The sequence below is a fragment of the Sminthopsis crassicaudata genome, chromosome 1, assembly GCF_048593235.1.
Source record: "Sminthopsis crassicaudata isolate SCR6 chromosome 1, ASM4859323v1, whole genome shotgun sequence".
In the NCBI taxonomy this organism is placed as follows: Eukaryota; Metazoa; Chordata; class Mammalia; order Dasyuromorphia; family Dasyuridae; genus Sminthopsis; species Sminthopsis crassicaudata.
In genome coordinates, this window is record NC_133617.1 from 98,503,831 (window position 1) to 98,525,811 (window position 21,981).

Below are 21,981 nucleotides of genomic sequence, written 5' to 3' on the forward strand. Positions count from 1 at the left end.
GGGATTCAAACTCAGGTTTTCCAGATTCCAAGCAAAGTCCTCTAACCCCTTCACCAGATGATACAAAGGCAAAACCAAGAAGCTTTATATACTGGGGAAAAACTTCATAAATACAGATAAGTGAATCCAATGATATAAAAAGTCAATATAAGGTAATTTCCTACAATGAGGAAGGGTACTAACATCTGAGAAGATCAGAAAAGGCTTCACATAATAGGTGAAACTTTAGTTGAGTCTTGAAGAAAATTGGGAATTCTATGAAGCAGCAGTAAAGAGGGAGAACATCTCAGATATGAGGCAGAGCCTGAGTAAAGGCATGGAATGTTCTGTCCTGGGAAAAATTAGAAGTCCTGTTTGTTTAAAAAATAGAAAATGTGGAAGAGAGGAAGATACTGAAACCAGATTATAGCAGACTTTCAAAACCAACCAGAGGAGCTCATTAAAACACTTCTGATCTAGTCATTGCCTATTCTCAGGATTCTGCTCTCTTCTCTGCCAGTCTAAGAACCTGTCTGTGCAAGGAAATCAATGAGTATTAAAGTGGTATAACAACTCGAAAAAAATAGATTTTCATTTAGGGATCATTCCTCCATGTCAGAAAGAACACCAAACTAGTTGTCAGGAGATCTATGTTGTTTCTCTGATTCAACTACTAACAAGGGGAATGATCTTAGAAAAGTCATTTCACTTTTCTTGGCTAGTTTCTTTACCCATAAAATTAAGGGATTGGACTATAAAAGGAGTTCTTAAAATTGTGTGTGGTGGGGTGGGGGGTATCATAGACTTGAACATCTATGGTTCTTTTAAGGAGTGGTATAAATTGTAAAGACATTTAGAAAATAATATTTTGAAATGAAATTTAATATTGCAAAGGAAATTTGATTACATTGAAATAGTTACCAAATATATATATATGTGTGTGTGTGTGTGTGTATATTTAAATAAAATATGTCAAAATCATATTATTAAGGATAAGCTAAATGGCACAGTAGAAACAGAAAAAAACTCATCTTCATGTATTTAAATCTGGTTCCAGACTGTTATTAGCTGTGTGATTCTAGACCAATCATTTAGTCCTGTTTGCCTTAGTTTCCTTATCTGGAAAATGAGCTGGAGAAGGAAATAGCAACTATTTCAGTGTCTCTGCCAAGAAAACCCCAAATGAATTCATGAATAGTTGGGTACAAGTCTGGGTATTAATTCAAGTTGTGGGATTTCTTTTCATAGTCACACCTGAAGTTCCTACAGACAGCAGCTTGAAGGATTCCTCTGTGGAAGGTATGTAGAAGGGATTTTCTTCAGCATTATTTACTCCTGTAAGAAGACATCTCCATGAAAATTCTCCTCTGCTCCCTAGTAAGAGGGGGATCAATCTCATAGAAGGTGGAAGTGGATTGTAAAATGCCAAGCAGATCTTACAAAGCTGGAAAAGCTTTAAGTATGGCCCAGTGATGCTTGTGTCATTCTTCCCAGTAACTGAATAAGATTTGAAGATCTTAGTGGACTCACAAGCTCAAAATAAATCAAGAATGTGATTACTGACATAAACCAAGGGTGAATTAAAGGAGGCATTTGGAAAATAGCAGTCTCAATATACTCAGTCCTAGTCAGACCCCAAATAAAAGTGTTGTGCTTATTTCTGGATGTTGTGTTTTAGGAAAGACAATGAGGAGCATTCAATGATGAGAAATGTGATTATTAAAAAGGAAATCATGCTGTTTAAAAATTAACTAAATAAGTGACAATAAGTCTTTCAGAGGATCAGGGAAGTTTTCTGGTTGAGGTGATAGCTGGTCTTTTAAAAGATGGGGAAGAACTCAACAAATGAAGAAAGGAAGGAAGAAAATCTGGAAATAGGGAGACAAAAATGTGTTTGAGAGGCAGTAACTCATCCAAATTATCTGGAACATAACATGGACAGGCAGGGTTCTACTATTTTTGTGGAGGACCTTGAATGTCATGTAGAAGAATCTGAACTTTTCTCCATATGCTCCTATTTAATATTTGCTACATCAGAAAACTTGAGGGGCAAACAAGAGCAGATGTCATCATTATTTTGGTAGAAAGAGAAATTGAATCCCAGCAAAGTTAGCTTGATTTCTTTACATCACATAATCAGCAATGGTCCCTTCTCCCCACCACATCGTATTTTTCAGGATGTGCTTTTCCACTTGGTTCAAAGATCTTTACACATTTGGGGAGGGAAGTGACTGCTCCCTCATTTTAAATTAGATGAATTTTACCCAATCTTTTCGCTTCAGTTAGTTTAAAGATCAGCTAGGTCTTGCTGCTCTTAATCGATAAACACTTGCTTGGATTATAATCATGTATTTTCAATTGTTCCTACTGTCCCCAGTTCATAGAAATACACAAGGGATGGGAGCCCAGGAAGAGGTTACAAGGTCTCTAATTGGCTTCCTCTTCTATCATAATAGATTCTACCTTCTGAGAACAGAGGTGAGGTTGAGAGGAAAAATCAACCTTCAAGTGATTTTTTTCCTTTCTTTTGTTCAGCTATTGTCAGAGGCCATGAAGGCACAATACATCCAGATACCGTAGCACTGCAAGGTAAGTAGCCCATGGATTTTTTTGACTTGGATTTTATTCCCTGGCTATAGAATAAATTAATGAAGCCAAGTGCATTAGAGTGTGAAGATTGGGGAAGAAACAATACAACATAGACAATACCACAGAGAGAGCAATTGAAATAATCAAAGTGATCAGGAGAATTGGTGTCAATTTAGGAAAAAATAATTGAACTATTACTGTAAGCAGAACACACAATAATTACTATCCTTAGCATTTGGAGTTGGAGTGGGGGTATAAAGCAGAGACAAGAACTAAGAACCACATAGAGAAAAGTATAGAGTCATTAAGGACAGTCAGTTATTGTGAATCCTATTAGATAGTTCACTGAAAGCTAAACTTAGGTTCAGATAACAGATTTTAGATTTTGAGCAATATTTCATCTCATTCCTTAAATTCATTTGTCTAACTATTGGAGAAACAATTCATTTTGCCTAGCACCAACCCTTTATTGGTCTTGCGAGTGGTAGAAACAACTTAGGAGATTATAATATTAATAATTATAATAGTATTTGTAGGTTTGTGAAGCATTTTATAATTCTTTCCCTATAATAATTGTTATTATTATCATCTTATTTTATCCTCATAGTCACCTTGGGAAGCAGGTGTTATCCCTATTTTATAGGAGAGGAAACTGAGGCAGGCAAGGTTTGTTTGTTTGTTTGTTTGTTTGTTTTTTAGTTCCTTGAGTCATAGAGACAGTAACTGCCTAAGGCAGAATTTGAATTTTTTATACATTGCTCTACTTAAGAGACTAGAGTCTTTAGGGACAACATTGAACTAGTGAGTGAAGTAGAGCAGAAACCTGATGAACACTTCTGTTACTGTATTCTTTCTGTAGATAATTGATACAGTGACACAATCCCTACCACAATAGCATATCTAGTATTTGGCACAATGTTTATTGGTTGATTAACATGTTATCTTTTACAAGATTAAGGAAGCTGCACAAAGAAAGCCATACAGCCAAAGTGTCCCATTCAGAGGGTAACTATTTAACAACCAGTTTATAAGAGAAGAAATGTGCCCAGGACATGTTTTTAAGTTTAATCTGTTATTAACATTTTCTCTATTAGTTTCTTGAGTCTTGATAATAGACAACACAATAAATTAAGTCCTGATTTGTATTATTTGCTGATTTCTAAGATATAAATACTTACACTGAAAATTTAACAACCAGTTCTCAAGAGCCAGTTTGAGATAACTCTGACATATACTCGTCCCTAAGTAAGGGGAAAAGGGAAGAATGGGTGGGTCACACAGACAGCCTTGATTTTTGCTTTAGATCATGTACTGTTTGATGCTAGGTGGGAAGAACTGAGGGAGACTGGAGGAAAGTCTATATTATCATCATATGTTTTCTATCCAAATGTGAAAAATACTAATCTTCCAAAACTCTACTCTGGCCCCTCATGATGGTATGAAGATAACCTTCCGTTCTCAACGGCTAATTCAACATCTGGCGAAACTAAAAAATAGATTTTAATAGGGTCACATTGACACAGACAATGAAGTAGACCAGTATATTGGCCCCTTGATAATATAAATACATAAAGAAAAAATATAGTTATCCTCAGTCTTATGTGGCCCCTTCTGGTTCTGCAGTAATAATAATTTTTTTAAAAAAAGGAAAAATGGTGCTAAGAATCATACAAATTTTATACTTTCTATTAATTTTAACTTATCAATAAAGGTGAGATCCTTGCCTAGTGACCAATACACTTACTAAAAGAATTGAATCATTTCAGTCTTAATATAGTTGCTCTAAATGATACCAGAAGGAAAAAGAAAAGTTATAGCTAAATGACACATGTGTTTCTCCTTGAAAAAGCAAATAAAATAATTTATATAATTAGTTGCCTTAGGATTGGAGTCAGGAGCCCCAAGTTCAAATTCAATTTCAGCCACTAACTGTGATCATGTCATTTAACATTTGTTTGACTCAATTTCTTCACTTATAAAGTGGTGAAAATAACAGCACCTACTTTTTAGGGTTGTTGTGAGAAACAAATGATGTAATAAAACTATTAGCACAGCATTTGGCATGTAGCAGGAACCATATAAATGCTTATTCTCTTCCTTTCCTAATCCCTTCTCTACTTATCAAAAGATAAGAGGAAAATATTATTTCATGGATCATTTCTTATTGTGTTACTTATGATGAGCATTTACAAAAAGACAGCCATGAAGATAATTAGTTATTTGCCATCTGTTACAAATAATAATGAGATAAAGAAGTCCTATCAAGAACTCAAAAAGACCCACAAAATTAAGTCAATATACCCTTTAATGGAAACCAGTGAGGTCGTACTATATATGAATAGAGTGCTGGACCCAGAATAAAAAAGACTTGACTTCAAGTTCTGACTTACTAGCTTTATGACCTTATGCAAGTCACTTATTCCATGTCTGTAACTCATGCATGCTTGTCTGCTTCAATAACTCTAATTTCTCAGGGCTGTTGTGAGGATAAAATTATATAATATTTGTAAAGCACTTTGTAAAGCTTAAAGTGCTATATAAATTCTAGTTATTCTTACTAGATCTCCCCCATTCGATATAAAGAGGAAAATGCCCCCCCCCAAAAAAAGGAAAACATGGAGAAAAGGAGAAAATCTAAAGCCTAGGAGGCTATGCAAAATCTCATATCCATTTATCATGAATACTTTGAGAACAGTAGGGAAACTTTGGATATGGTGAATACTTTTTTTTAATGAAATATATTTTAATAGTAGGAAATATGGTACAGGGAAAAGTGAGTTTATAGGAAATGTGGTTAGACCCAATTAAGCCAGACCATACTAAAAGAATTTAAAGACAAAAAGTAGGAGAAAAGGAGATCCAAAAAATGAGTAAGACATGTAATGACTTTTATCACCAACTTTTCCCCTCCATCAATGACATAAAAGTTTCTATTTGGGATTTTAATATCATAATCTCCAATGGATAACATGTAGAAGCAGAAATATCACAAGGGAAAACAAAATTGGGAATAGAGTTTAGAGATCGAGAGACTCTCCACAAAAAAAGACATATGCTAGAGTCAACACAAGGATAGAGTAGACAGATTCTCCAAAATGTCTGAAAGAGAAGGTGATAAATATGTAGAAAAATCAAGAACTCCTTCCATTTCACAAATTCCCAAAAGGCAATTGAGAAAATAGCAACAACTATATACTCCCTAAACCTACTTTCCCATGTCAACAAAAATTGTATGTAAATAATATGAGCACACATCAGAGACTGGAAATAGCCTGAGCAAAAGTATGAGTATTTTAGAGGGAAGGCAAAGAGTAGTCTAGTTTGAATGGAGCCAAAAGTGCATAGAAGGGGAGAAGAATATGAGATAAGGTAAGAAAGGTAAGATGATACCTTGAATACCAAGTAGAAGACTTTGAATTTGACAGAATAAACTGAGACACTGAAGGTTTTTTATCAGTAAAGCAACACGGCCAGATATATGCATAAGATTATTAGATTAGATTAGACTAGACTAGATTAGATCTAGTCTAATCTAATCTAACCATAAAAGTCTAATCATAGTCTAATCATAAAAGATGGTATAAGATTGCAACAGATAGACTTTGGTAAATTATTCTACTGCAGACCACATCTTTCAATTGGAAAATGCAGACACTACAATATTCCACATTTTAAAAAGACAGAACTATTAATTATTAGATTCAAAAGAGCTATCTGTCCCTTTTGTTTGTTTGTTTGTTTTTCCAATAAGATCTCTCCTGTATCTGTTCCAAAACTCACAAAAGCCTTTGAAAGATATAACAACAGGAATGACTTTGTAAGAAAATTTTTAGTTGCCAGATCAAATGATGTTGAAAACAGAGCAATTCATGGTCACCAAAGGTCTTTTCTCTTGTCATAAAGAATTCCCAACTCTGAATCCCAATGAAAGAGGGATTTACTATAAATAATGCCTCCTTCCAGATGTTCCAATTTACATATCCCATTGTGCTGATAGCATAAAGCTCCAGCTCTTCTTCAGTGAGATCCATAGTCACTCAAAAGAGCTCAGACAAATCCAAGAAAAACCAAAGGGAGGAAGAGTGTGGTCTAAATTGAGATGTAGTAATTGAGATAATAAAATCTTATATTTTGGCTATAAGGTGACCTGAGAGGCTTTCAGGGCTGACCTCATTTCATAGATAAAGCTACTGAACTCCAGAGAGAACCTAGTTAGGATCACACAGTAGTTAGAGGTCTGAAATAGAATTGGAATCAAAATCTTACTAATTTCACATGCATCTATGTTTATCTGTGATATGCACATATATACATTTAATTTTTATATGTGTATTGCTATATGTACATCCTAGTACATACATAAAGTTAAGTGGCAGAATGGTTTGAGCATTGTTCTTGGAGTCAGAAAGACTTGAATTTAAATTCAGCCTTAGATATTTATTAAATGTATGGAACAAGACAAGTCACATAGGCAGCTTTGTGGGAATATATGTGTGCACACTCTGCATGTATGTGTATTCAATGCATACTCAAACTCAATATATTATAACCATGTGCTACATTTGTTATATGTGCATAAATGTGCATGTTTATGCACAATCATTCTAGCATCAATATTCTTCCAGTGATGATATATGGCTCTGAATTATAGAATACTGTGGTCTCCAAAAAAATTAAATTTGAGGGTCAACCAAAAAGCAATTGAGAGCTACCTGATAATCAGAAGCAAGAAGAATTATGCATAGGGGAGTAGATAATCACCAAAGAGTTATATAATCTAGAAAGGAGCTGGCCATAGAAAAAATGATAGACAATCAATGCTCCATTTACATATAATGTAAGAAGAAATAGGGAAAGATTCCTAACAAGTTGGGTAGAGATAAAATCATACAAGTATCAAAATAAGAACAATAGACCATATTTATATAATCTCTGTTGTTTCAAAGCTGTTTACAGGTATTCGGGCAAGCAATTACTTATTAAGTGCCAAATACGTTCTAAGCACTGTATTTCTGCTGGAGATAAAAAGACAAAAATGAAATAGTATCTTCCCTATGAAAGTTTACATTCTATAGGGGAAAGAGAACACCACATGTATGTCTATAAGTATACATAAAATAAGTATAAGGTAATTTGGAAGACTTCATTAGCAGGCAGGAAACTTGCCTCATGTGGAAAGTGGCCTTTAAGCTGGACTTTGGAGGAAAGAAAAGATTGGGAAGTCAGGAGGAAATGTGTTCCTGGCATGAGGGATAGACTTTGCAAAGGCAACAGAGATTGTTAATAGAACGGCCTGTGTGATTAAAAAAACAAAAACAAATGTTTGACCAGACTGGTCGAATGAATTAAAAGGAGTAATAATATTTTCTTGTGAAGTTCAGATGTGATGTTATCATCCCATTTTATAGATGAGGAAACAAGGGCTTAACCAAGTGCTATGACTTGGCCAATGGAATACAATTAATAAGGCATTAGAACTCAAATACAGTATACTTGACTCCCAGCAGGCTGCTCTTCTTGCCTGGATCATTTTAATTATCTCATCATTCCATTCACAACTATTATTGAATGAAGAACACTAGAATGTAAATGAATAATCCACAAATAAGTACAAGAAACAAAACAATAAAACCCATTAGAGGCCCAGAAGAGACATTCACCCTTTGAGAACTAGATTCCAGTGAATTCTCACGGTGAGAAGGTTAGATTTGTCCACTGTATCAAAAGTCAGAAGAAAGGATCTTGGTCTTTTGGATGGACACTACTTATATCTCTGCATTAAAACAGCGTCTACTGACTAATTTGTCTAATGAACAGTTTCTACACATGAGCTATCATTTATGTGTTTTAGGACCCATACAGCATGTTTCCATAATGAAAAGAGTAACAATGTCTGGTCTTAAACCTGTCGAGTCAGATGTACAAGCTTCCCAACTGATCCCTAAGGAGACAACAGGAAAAGGTAAGTAGGAATGCCAGCACTGTCCTTGAATCCAATTAGAGAGAATCCCTCCTGTCCATATAGATATAAGAAAGCTATTAATTCACTGGAAGGAGGATTCTGGACTCCAAAGTGGCAGTATTGTAATATTGAATTTGAGCTTATTTGTTTTGCTTGACTATATGTGTGTGTATATAATACATGGTATGCATATATACACACCCATTATGTATATATATATATACATATATATATATATATACATATATATATATAATATGAGAGAGATGTATGTGAGAGACAGAAATATTTCTTACATTTCAATAATATTCCATCATATTCATATTCCAAAATTTGTTTAAACATCCCCTAATTGATGAACATCTCCTTATTAAGTAACCTTACCTAAGCAATAAACTTTATGAAAATTAGAATGGACCAAATAGAATTTAATGATTCCATGAAACAATAAAGTGACCCAAAAGTGAGTAGTGAGTGACAAAGTTTCCATTTAGTAACTGCTCCTAAATCCTGAACAAGGTCTGATCCCTCAGTGTTAGACTTGTCACCTCTTTTCTCTTTAAGATATCTAACTTCTCTCTTCTTTGAAATAGATTTTGTCCCCATTATCTGTAGACTTCTCTCTCTTTTTGCTGACCTAAGCTACAAAAAAAAAACTCACTGTGATTTTTTTTATATTTTTCCAAACAGAATTGATATAGTAAGTTTTGTTGTTAAAGGAGAAAACTGAACTGTATTTCTTCCTTTTATTTTGACTTTTCCCATATTGCATATATTTAGAAAACAATCAAGCAAGCTATGTGAAGAGATTCTTATTTACACATGTAATTGTCTTGTAAATTTTTAGTGTTTATTAAATTCAGAATTAAAAATAATAATAATATTGGAGTCAAATCAGGGCTAAGCCATGTAGATGGTTTAAATAAATACTAAAATCATCTTTACTTGGGGCAGACAAAACATATTCCAAGTTAAGTGAAGATCAAGTGGAAATAAAAATGCCTAGTTGGGTTGGTACCTGCAGAGCTATAAGGTAAGTCATTCATTTAAACAAGAAAGATTTATTAAGCACCTACTCTATTCCAGGTACTGCCCTGAGTGCTGGAAATAAAAAAAGGAGGCAAAAGACAGGCATTGTCCTTAAGAAGCTCAGAGAGGACAACATGAAAATAAATATATACACAGGACAAATATAGACAAGATAAAGGCTTATTTCCAAATGGGAACTAAGATTAGAAAAGCTGACACTTAGCCTATGGGAAAGTCAATAAGATGAACAGAAATATCAGTTTCAGGAGAAGAGGCTCAGGTCTGATACTTTGGCTCCACTTGGCTCCCCAGAGCTTCAAACTTTGGAGGGAAACTACTTGGAATGTTCTTAAACGATCAGTGATCTAGGTCCCAGTTTGTTAAACTGTGGTTTATGAGTGAATTAGGGATTCCATAAGAAGTCTCATGGCTGAATGTGGGGTTGTGAAATTATGATTTTTTATCAATAATTGTTTGATGTGTATATCTATTTTATATACCTATCCACCTAGAGTCACATAAATATTTCTCAGTTGAGAAAGTATTATGAATAGAAAAAGTTTAAGAAGCTCTGTTCTAGGCAATTCCCCTCTAAGACAATAATTTGAAGAGAGTTGCCAACCTGCTTTGTATAAAGGGAGCTTCCTCAGCCAGGATCTACTTATATCAACAGAATCACAGGTCTAGGTCCCTAATGGCCATCCCTGCTCCCTATACTTACATTGATATGCCATTTTGGGTTAAAAGCAGTCTATCATCCCCATCACCACCTGATTCAATTGCCTCTATCTGACTATGAATTTATAGAATTGTAGCTTTGTGCCATCTGAATATCTGCTCAATATGCCATTTATGGTTTTTCCAAGACATTAATAATTTTTTTAAAGTCAAGCAGAGATGCATGGGCCCCAGTGGAGATCTTCAAAACTGATACTGAACTCCTCTTTCAGTTAGTCTATTCAATTACTCCTCAATTCATCCAATTGTATTTATTTTCTTGCCAATAAGAACAGCAGGAGAGACCTTACCAAACACTGCTTCTCTAGACATTCATAGTCATTCGTTTTGTAATGCTTTCTTTCCAGGTAGCTAAGTAAAACAAATGATGCCTTATAATTATAATTTTGAAGATAACATGTTCTTCTGTAGTCCTTTCATAACATCTCCCCCTCCATGAAGTCCCAGAAATCACTGACAGTGTCTTGGAAATTTTGTTTTTTACTTCTTTCAGTATTGACAGATCCTGAAAGATTCATCTGAGACAGCTGACCTGAGCTCATCAAGGACTTTTATGTTCTTGTTCATCTTGTTTTTTGTTTTGTTCTTGCTTTTGAAAGATCATTTGCCTTGGAAAGAGAAGACAGAAAAACAAGCATTGAGTAACTCTGATTTTTCATTATCATTAATTATCATTATTCTATTCACTCTAATCAGGGATCCTATCCTTTTGTGACTTTCATCTTTTCTTCAACAAAGTCATAAAAATTTCTTTTATTATTTTTAGCTTTCCTCACCAGCTTCTGTTCATATTGACTTCAGAATTTCTAATATTCCTCTTTTAAATTTTTTTCTTATTCTTTTGAAAATGTAATTTTATTTTTGAGTCTACATTCTCCTTCCCAAACCCATATCCTCATTGAAAAATTAAGAAAAACAAAAGCAATTACTAAAAAGAACTCATCTTCCTGAGTTCAAATCTGGCCTCAGATATTTACTAGCTCTGTGACTTTTGGTAAGTTACTTAGCCCTATTTGTCTCCTCATCTGTAAAATGGGCTAGAGAAGGAAATGACAAATTACCACAATGCTTTGCCAAGAAAACCTCAAATGGGCTCACGAAGAGTCAGACACAACAAGCAACTAAACAACTACATACATGTGCATGTGTATAGACATATGTACATATATGTGCACTTTAAAATTTATATATATGTGAGTACACATGTGTATGTATGACAAGATATGTATACATTTAGATTTCATCATGAATTCTCTGAATTGTGCTTAGTTATTATCTTGACATTCTTCTTACAAAACTCTGCCCTGCTTTTGTATTCTTCCTCTATTACCTGCCTTTGCTTTCATCTTCAGCATATAATCTTTCTTTTTTCAACCCTGGATAGTGAGTCGCCAAAGCATCTACCTTGGTATCTTTAGACAATCCCCCCTTTTCGTCTTATTGAAGTTCTTCTTTGTGTCTTGAAAATATCATTTTTGACAGCTTCTCATCCTTCCTGGGATAACTTCTACAGAATTCCAGCCTTCATTTGAAATCTATGAAATTCATTCAACCCAAATCTAGAGTGAATGTCAGGTTATTTCTTTCTTTTCTTTCCTCCATGGTAAGTTCCCTTCAAAACTTCCATCATTAATACCTCAGGAACTAGTTCCTCCTTAGGAAAGATTTAGATAAATTGATGCATTACATACTTGCTATAAAGGACTATTAAGGTAGGTTAGACACCAGTCTAACCTTTGATTGCCTTCTCCTAAAAACAAATCCACAGATCAGGTATGTGAGCAATTTATCCAGTGTGATGCAGATTGGATTTTTTTTGTAAGTTCATTTATTTTTAATACACATTGTTTTGTGAATCATGTTGGGAGAGAAAAATCAGAGCAAAAAGGCAAACCATGGGAGAGATTAAAAAACAGCAAGAAGAAGTGAATATAGCAGGTGTTGATTTACATGCTGATTAGAATTTCAAAGAAGGAAGCAGTCCTAAGAATTGTGTATTCTGACTTACCTAGTTTTATAGATAAGGAAACTGCAGTATGGAGAGGTTAGGTGCTGGAAGAATCTGGAAGTCTGATTTCCCTGACTAGCCTATACTATTGAAATGTTAATTCAAGTCATTGGATATCTCTGTAGTTTCTCCTAGTGAAAATGTGAAACCCACAATTCCAGGGTCTACTGATATCCCTAGTAAAGCACTAAGCATGTAAGTACACATAGGTCCCCTGTATCTAGCCATCCTTTCTTAGACTCTAATTTTAAAACTATGTGCATTGCATCAACTTAGCAGAGAAATTGCATCAGCAATGATCTCAACTGAACACCAAGGCAAAATGTCTCATTTGGATGACTGAAGGTAGTTTTTTTGACCCTTTGAAAGCTAATTGGCTTTACATAAGAGCGTAGCTTTGTTTAGGGTGATGGGAACAGGTTTCCTTCAGAGAAATTCTCTGGAGAAAAATTGAACTTGAGGTCCAGCATTGCTTACTGGTTCATTGTACATTTGGAGGCTCATCTTTATCTCTCCATGGCAGACTAAGTGGTAATATTCCCTGAAGTCTTAAGGAAAAAAATATTATGTTGCTAGGAGCCAAATTAGTCATAAGTCCTAAGCTGGTAAAGCCATTCCACAAACATGCTTCAGAGACAAAGATATGTCCATGTCCCTCCATATCTCTCACACACACCAGAAAAGGAGGCGTGGTAGGAAAAACACCCTATTAAGAGGCAAGAGATTCATATCCCATTTCTGCCATTTTATAGTTCTGTGTTCTTAAGCTTTACCTAAGATTCCCTTTTCTCATCCACAAAATGGAAACATACCCTCACCTACTTTATAACATTTTTAAGAGGATCAAATGAGATATAAAGTGCTTTGTTAGTATAGAGTGCTACTTAAAGATTGGCTAGCCTTAACAGCAGCAATAAAAACAAAAACAGGAATATTGATAAGTCCCCTAGAGTTATCAGGAAATCAGAGCTGCTTTGTAGAATGGGAAATGAGTCTTCAGCTAGACACAGAGGAGGTAGGAGCGAGCTTGAGTATAGGAAAAAGCCTCAACAAATCAGAAATTCAAGAGCAGAATGCTAAGCCATACCTTGAATGGACCTTTCAGATTAATAGTCACAAGCAGAAACAGAATTGAAGAAGTGATTCATAAGTTTTAGGCATTTACAATTAGAACTTTTGATGCTATTTTGTGCAAACACCTTATTTTTTACAGAGGAATAAGATGAAACAGAGTTAAATTGAGAATTCTTTATTATGTTCTTTAAAAGGAAAGCACTACAAAATATTGGGACCAGACATGAAGGGAAAACAAAGTAAAATGAGAAGATAGAAGTCATCTTGAACCTTGTGATTCTCATCTCTATTGTTTTCAAGAGAGTCATTGTTGTCAGTCCATAGTTAGAAAATATATAAAATCTTTAAAAAGATGAAATTGGTGGAATTCTAAAAAATATCTAGCCATCCTTTATTTACGTTTGGCCTCTAAATATGTTCTGCAGGGGCCTTTTCTTTCTAGGCAGAGGTTGGTGCTCCAGAATTTACATCTTCCTTTTCCTGTGTCTCTTTCCTTAGTTCTCTGGTAGCTAATGGAATAAAGTTATCACCACTAAGGTGTTAATGATGACTCATAATGGCTTAACATGTAACCTGTGTGACATTAGCCTTTAAGTGGCCACCTTCATTTCATTGCCCTTAAGATTAGGGTTAGGGTTAGTTATGGATAATTTCAGACACTTTAGGTCTATGTAAAGATATTTTTGTAGAGATAAGACTTTTCTAGCACCATTCAAAGCAGTCACCCATTGTGCCCACATGTAAGTCTAGCCCTATATAAGAGATCATCATCCTATTCAGACTGTGTGAAGAAAACCTTCCAGTCTTGTTCTGTAGATTCTCATTCTCACCTCCAAACCTGTACTTCATTATGTCAGAACTCTCCATCTCTGAAATAGAATTGTATTTTCAAGGCTTATCTTTTTGAGATGAATAAATTCCTCTACTTTTGCATCTGAGAGAATTGTCATCTCATCAGTCCTCTGGAGTCATAGTTGGCCATTTCATTGATCAGAATTCTTTAGTATTTCAATTATTTTTTCATTTGCAATGTTGTTGCTATGGTATAAATTGTTCTCCATTTTATTCTGAATTAACTTCTAGAAGTCTTGTCAAATTTCTCTGAAAACCTCCCTTTTATCAGTTTTAGACAGTGCAGCAATATTCCATTACATTCATACACCATAATTTATTCAACAATTCCCCATTTAATGGAGACCCTCTTTGTTTCTAGTTTTTTTTTTTTTTTTTGCTTTTGCTTTAGTGAAAAGACCTGCTATAAATATTTTGTATATGGGGTCCTTTTCTTTTTTCCTTGATTTCTCCTGGAGTATATGCCTAGGAACAGTATTGTTAAGGGTATATATGCTTCATTTTTAAAGTCTAAGTACCTTTTGCCTTTCCATTTATTTTTGAAATAGTTTTTAATTTATACATTTGGTCAGACTGTGAGCTCCTTGATAGCAGGGATAGGGTTTTTTTGTCTTTCTTTTTGTACATAGTACAATTGTACAATATTGTACAAATCAATAATTATTGATTTGATTCATTTTTTTATATCAAATTTCTCCTAAATCCCTTTCCCTTGTGAGGAAAGAGAGCTGTTTTTCATTTGCCCAAAAGACTGGAAATCCTTTCCAGACTCACAAAAAGTAAAATAAGGGTGGTCTGACCTTGGAATGATGATGAATGGGGGTGGGGGAAAAGGTATTATACTGGTGACCAATTTGGAAAACTTCTCTGATCCCTGTCAGTAATAATTTGGGGAAAATAATGTTTAGACAAGACATCCTTGGTCTCATGGTAGATGAAAGAAAGATTTATAACTACTAAGCATATAATCAGTTCTTCTATACAAATATTTCCAGAAGAATATTAATATCATGTGGCTTTTTTTTTCCAGGCTCCTCTTCAAAAAACTCAATTTTAACTCAATTTTAACTCAATTTGACTTAAATAAAAATGTTGCTGGGAAAATACTCAAAGATACAATGTGACTTAGTACTCGTTTAAATCCATCGATAACTTTAATTATAAAAATTGCCATCCCTACAATCCTCATCAAATAATTTAATAGGTGGAGGAGAGAAGATGGTTAGGTTACAAGGTCAGATCATAGGATTTTAAAAGAGATAAAGGGACAAACACCAGATATTGGTGATATTCTATCCACATTGATGGTAGATGCATTAAATAAACAATCAGCAAACACTATTACTATTAGCTAGACAATGGTCATGCAAAGATGAAAAAAAATACAAAGTCCTTGATCACAAAGAGCTTCTCAATTGAGTAGTGGGATGAAACATATTCATAAATAATCATAGTACAAGCTAGGATGTGGCAAGTGAAGTGGAAAAATCTGAGATATTCCTAAGTAATGACTTATCCCCAGAAATTCTGATAGGCAATAAGGAATGCTAATGATAGTATCTTTTATTTATTAGAGGTTTTGCATGTTTCTTCAAAGTACTTTCATGTGAATTATTTAATTTGATCCCTACAAGAGTCTTGAGATAGATAAGGAGGATGCTATCTACATTAGATTGTTAAATTCCTCAAACACTGCACCTAGTAACAGCCATATGATCACTGTAAAAGATTTAGCTATTCTGTGATTAATACAATAATCCAAGCAAATTCCAAGGAACTTTTGATAAAAGTGCTATTTATTTCCACAGACAGATTTGATGAAGTCTTGACTGCAGGTTGAAGCAAATTTGTTCACTTTTACATTTCCTGATTTTTTAATTTCTGGAAACATAGCTAATATGTAAATGTGTTTTATATGATTTATATATATATATATATATATATATAACTGATATCATATTACTTGTCTTTTCACTGGGTGGGGGATAGAAAGGAAAAAGAGAATTTGGAATTCAAACTTTTTTTTTTGTAAGTCCATCAAAATTACTTATCCAAAGTCACACAGCTAATAAATGTTAAATGTTTGAGGCTGAATTTGAACTCAGGTCTTCCTGACTCTAGGGCTAACATTCTTTCCACCACACAATCTAGCTGCCCCTCACATTTTTTAATGAATGTTAAAAATAAAGTTTTTAAATAAAAAAAAATCATAATCTAATTCATTTTATGGCTGTCTTTCTGCCTCTCTTCATATCTTTAGCACTTAGCAGTGCTAAATAGTGCCTGATTAATAAATGTTCATTGATTGATTATTGCTTGATTATATAGGAGAAAGCAAAATAGTGTAATAGATAAAACACTGGACTTGGAAATAAGAAAAGCAGAGTTCCTTCCTAGCAAAGACATTTATTAGCAATATTGAACTTGAGTAATTTATTTAACCCTCTGGGCCCCAGTTTTCTCATATGTAAAATGAGAGCATTAGATTAGGTGACTTCTAAGGTACCTTCCACCTCTAAAACTATGTTTTCATCTACAGAAAAGAAGGCCAAGAGACAGAGAAGCAATGGGTCTCACAGGTTTTTGGACTCCCAAGTTTTGTGGTCTTTCAAAGTCCCTCCCTCCTAAAAGGTTTATAAACTGCCAAGGATTTAAGCTCAGTTCCCTCAATGTCCTGAATAGCTGAATATTTGATTTTCTTTTCTTTTTAAAATTAGATTGTGACAGATTCACCTTGGTGCAACTGGGAGAAAGTGGAGAAGTCAAGCACGAGATGCCCCAGATTGGAGAAATGCTCTATTGTCTGACAGCTCGGTGCCCAGAGGACTTTGAATCTTATGGTTGTTACTGTGGTCAAGAAGGAAGGGGAGACCCTGTTGATCCCTTGGATAGGTATGGGGCATTGATTACTGCTGTGTGATATAGATGCAGGGCCCACTGTCAGGACACAGTCCGGATACAGGCATTGGTTCATTACAACTGAACTTCGACTCATTAAGACAAGCAGGAATAGGAATACTTTTTGATCAGAGTTCTATAACGTGTGTGTGTGTGTGTGTGTGTGTGTGTGTGTGTGTGAAAGAGAGAGAAAGAGAGAGAGAGAGACAGACAGAGAGATAGAGACAGAGACAAAGACAAAGGGGAGACAGAGAGAGAAAGAAAGAGGGAGGAGAGGAAGAGGAAGAGAGAAAAGAGAGGGTAACTGAACAAATCCAGACGCACAGATCTACTTACTGTTTTTCTCACATAGAATTCCATCTACCTTTGCCCTTACCTCCTCCTCACCTCCAACTTTTAACTCTCATGGCTTCTTTCAGGTTTCACATTCATTAACCTCTTCCACAAGAGTCCTTTCTTTAGTATTCTTGAGGATAATGCCTTCTCTATTAAGAGTATCTTCTATTTATTCCATGCATAACTTGTGCACACCCGTTTTTTGACATTGCTCCCCTTGGAATGCAAGTTTCTTGATGGCAGAGATGTTGGTCTTTTGTTTGTTTCTTTGATTGGTATCTCTGTTTTTATCTGACTTTACATCCCCAGCACTTAGCATAATGCTTGGCAATACTCAGCTTCAGAAATGTTGAATAAATAGCAAAAATCCTTTGAGTATAAATGGACTTTTCTACTTGAATTCTACTGAGACAAACCAATAATCAATTTGTTATTTGAATCATATTCTGATTGATGATTCAACAATTCATTTCTTCTTAGTGGAGAGTCCAATAATTTTTCAATCAATATCTGCATTAGCTTATTACACACATTGTGTACTTACAGAAAGGAGAATATATGAACATGATAAATGAAACCACTATTTGCTACCATTACAACTTTGTTTCCTCAAATAATTCCTTGGCTGGTTTCACCTAATCCCAGAGATTCATAGAATACAGTTTTAGGAATGTTGCTGTGATGTTCCTAGTTCCTAGAGAGCATTGTTAATATAGTGCTTTCTTTTTTCTTAAAGGAAGGGGAACAGGTTTTTGTTTTTAAAGAGAAAAACAAAATTGTTCTTGGACTGTTGGTGGACAAGACATGTTTTGCTTTGTTGTAGATGTTGCTTTTCACATCATTGTTGCTTAGAACAAGTGAAGAAATTTGGCTGTGAGTTAGACAGAAGTTCAGGATCCAAAGTGACATGTGAGGATCGCAAAGCAAAATGTAAGTGACTGCATGGAGATTGGTGGTCAAATGAAACCAGAAGGAAATCACTGAGTGCCTACTACATATACACATAGTCCTTCACTCTAAATAGTTTAATAATTATAGAGAGGAAATAGATACAAGAAAATGTATGTTTATGTATGTATGTATGTTTACATATATATATATATATATATAAAAGCAGCAATATAAATTTTTAAAAGTATTTTTATAAAAGTAATTATATAATAAGAAAAAGTCACAAAAATTAGGAAGATAAAAATATAAGAATCATAACAAAACTATAAATAATTCAAATTTATCTATATTGAATTTCTAAAACTATTAATAGTGCCTTTGGTTTTTACACCCTTGTTATTCCCCACTCACCTCAGCAATTTTCTATATAATAAAGTTAATATTTATTGATAAAACAATTGTCTAATATATGTATATTCTGCCCCTATAAGTCACTTACCTTTGTATCAGATATATTTCATTATGTATTCTCCAAAGATTGATTACTGTGAATAATGGGAGTCTGCTTTATTTATGTTGTAATCATTGTACATGTTGTCTCCTCTTCTTATTTTACTCTCAATTTTGGTCTTCAGATATATGCTAGATAGTCAGCATCATCTTGTGGTGATGGGATTTATGTTTCACTTTAGAACTAAACTAGATAGCTCTGAAGTTCCCTAAATCCATGAAATTGTTATTTTAAATTTAAAATTGTTATACTTAAATTTTGACTCCAACTAAAACATTATTTCTCAATGCTTTAAGCAAAGAATGTTCATTGAACTATGAACTATGAACACATGAGGCCTATAAAGAAGTATACAAAGAAAAGGTTAGATTACCCAGAAACCAAAATAGATGAAGACAGTTGAAGGAAGTGGAACTGTTTAACCAGAAGTAGAGGAGTCTTAAGTAGATTATGAGAGCTGTCATTAAATATATGAAAAAGTGTAATGTGGAAGGGTTATACATGTTATACTTAGCCTAAGAAAGAAGTTGAAAATAGGCAGATTTAGGCTAAATATGAGGAAAATTTTGCTAAAAATATAAGCTGCCTAAAAGTAGAATGAATGGATTTTGTAACTTTTTAAAGAGAGGATAGACTAACAGATTAAAGACAGCATTTAATAAGCACTTAATATTTGAAAGTCACTGTGCTAAATGCTACAGATACAGATAAAATTGACAACATGTGAAAGAGTGAAAGGCACTGGAGAGGGAGAGTACTTGGATGGGTGGAAGGAGACTTTATAAGACCAAATTAGAAGAACGTGTATGTATCTTCAAATTTGTGAAGGGCTGTCACATTCAAGAGAGATCAAATGTTTGTTTTACTCAGTCCTAAAAGGCAAAACTAGGACTAATAGGTAGAATTTAATTAAGGGGAAAACAATTAGATAAACTTAAAGAAAAAAATTTCCTAAATATAAGAGTCTTGAAGGAATGGACTGGGCTGCTTTGAAAGTTTGCACAAAGTCTTTCAGCACTGGAACAATCCAAGCAGATTGTGCTGTCACCTATTAAGGTTGCTATAGGTGATAGCCAAGCTTTATATAGAGGGTAAATTGAATATCTCCAAAGTCCCTTCCAACTCCTCAAGAAATTTACAATCCAGTAGGAGATTTTATTCCCATACTTTACAATAAAACAAAATGGTGCTTTAATAGGAGCATTACAGCTAACATATTTCTATATAAGAGGTGATAAAGTAGAAAGAGATCTCAACTTAAAATTTGAGAAGATCTGACTTTGTATCCAGATACTTCCAGATATTTTGTAATAATGAGCAAATCATGTAATCCTCTGAGTCTTTAAAAGGGATAATAATATCATACTATCTATGTCACATGGCTATTTGTAAGAAAAGTCTTGGCAAAAAAAAAAAAAAGTTTTATTACTAATTAATGGTGACAAGGATAGAACATTCTCATTTGTCCACTGTTTTTGCCTCTGTTTCTTTAGGTAGAGGGCAGAATCTGTGTGAGAAGCTTCTGTGCTCCTGTGATCAGACTGCTGCTGAGTGTATGGCTGCCGCTGCATTCAATGAAAGTCTCAGATTCTGGAGCAGATCCAAATGTCAGGAGAATGGAACACTATGCGAAAACAGTAACCATGAATGGCCTTTGGCTCCCACTGGTTTAGGGACGAGGAGCTCAAGCTCTGATGAGAGCAGCAGTGAAGAGTCTATTGCTTCCCATGTGAGGGGTTTCAGAAGAAAGAAAAGATTTTTGGGAAAGCTATTTGGCAATGACGATTCCAGAGCAACCCAAGAACAATAATGTCAGATTCCTTTTTAGTGAGAGATACCAAAAGCAGGTCTTCTAGAACTATATTGTTCCAAACTTTAGCTTTCTGAAGCCTTGGGTGCTTCATCATAATGATGATTTTCTACCTTCCCCCCCACAGGTGTGATGTGATGGGAAGATTGAAAAAATAAAGAAGGCACACAGAAAAGACATTATTATTGTCGTACTTGTTAGAATGCAAGATCAGAGTGGTCTGGATACACTTTTTTAAAAAATTTGTAATGCATGCATTGTATTATGGAAGTTAAATAAACATTCAAATTAATTGTGTTTTTAGACCTCTACCACTTTAGATGACAATGCATAAATACTGCTAGGGGATTATATAGGAAAAGGGATGAGAGAATTGTTACCTGGACACTTAGTCTTTGAATGCTATTTCTAGCAAAGTTGTGCTAATGGTAAAAATCAAAGTTAGCAGTTTAGGTAAAGGATATTTTAATCAAGTAATGCACCACTTAACTAGCAGGCAACCAGGTGGCACAGTGGACAGAGGGCTGGCTCTGGAGTCAGGAAGAACCATCTTCCTAAATTCAAATCTAGCCTCAGGTACTTAATTATGTCACCCTGGGAAAAAATCAGCTAACCCTGCTTGCCTCAGTTTCATCATCTGTAAAATTAGTTGGAGAAAGAAATGGCAAACTACTCCAGTATCTTTGTCAAGAAAACCCTAAATGTGGTCATGAAGAGTCAGACACAACTGAAAAAGAACTGAACAAAAAGCACTTATTTATATAGCAGCATGCATATGACTATAATTAGTTGTTTTTCAATCCCAGAAATAAGAATGTAGTTTGTCATCTATGAGTCTTTGAGGACACCTGAGATTACAATTCTGCTCAATTCAATTTAGATTCACCACCTGCTTCAAGAGCCTCCTATCATGAAGTTATATACAAGAAGTACAATTTAATTAATGCAACAAAAAAGATATTTCTTAAACAATAAAGTACATTCTGAACAACACTTTGAAAAGATAAGCAATCTCACACTACAAATGATCAAGATTTTTTATGAGAGGATACAGGCTTTCAGAGGTTTTGTATAATTGTAAATTGTATGCTTTTATTCCACAAGGTAAAGCCTACACACTCATCTCTGTAGCTAGGGGAAAAATTTTGACTTCTTATACTTTTGACTTAGCATATCTTGGGATGGCAAAAAATATGGGATCAAAAAATATAACAATCAGGAATTTCAGTGATCATGCAATCTCACTATTCTATTGAGGAATCGAGGAATCCTTATATCTTTGACTGGTGGTCATCCAACTTCTG

General features: G+C 34.4%; 1 protein-coding gene across 2 annotated transcripts in view; it reads left to right on the top strand.

Annotated features, from left to right (window-relative positions):
* The window catches only part of OC90 (otoconin 90), a 43,589-nt gene extending 22,409 nt beyond the window's left edge, over positions 1-21,180 (top strand). Inside the window, exons 8-14 of one of the 2 annotated variants that reach the window (XM_074284731.1) lie at positions 1,228-1,278; positions 2,515-2,568; positions 8,420-8,530; positions 16,949-17,123; positions 18,289-18,395; positions 20,361-20,714; positions 20,805-21,180. In XM_074284731.1, coding sequence (XP_074140832.1) covers positions 1,228-1,278; positions 2,515-2,568; positions 8,420-8,530; positions 16,949-17,123; positions 18,289-18,395; positions 20,361-20,677 — 815 coding nt within the window. In that variant the 3' untranslated portion in view covers positions 20,678-20,714; positions 20,805-21,180. Of the gene's footprint in view, positions 1-1,227; positions 1,279-2,514; positions 2,569-8,419; positions 8,531-16,948; positions 17,124-18,288; positions 18,396-20,360 lie in introns of both variants that reach the window. The other variant, XM_074284728.1, reaches the window with a different exon arrangement.
* Positions 21,181-21,981: the final 801 nt, after the last annotated feature.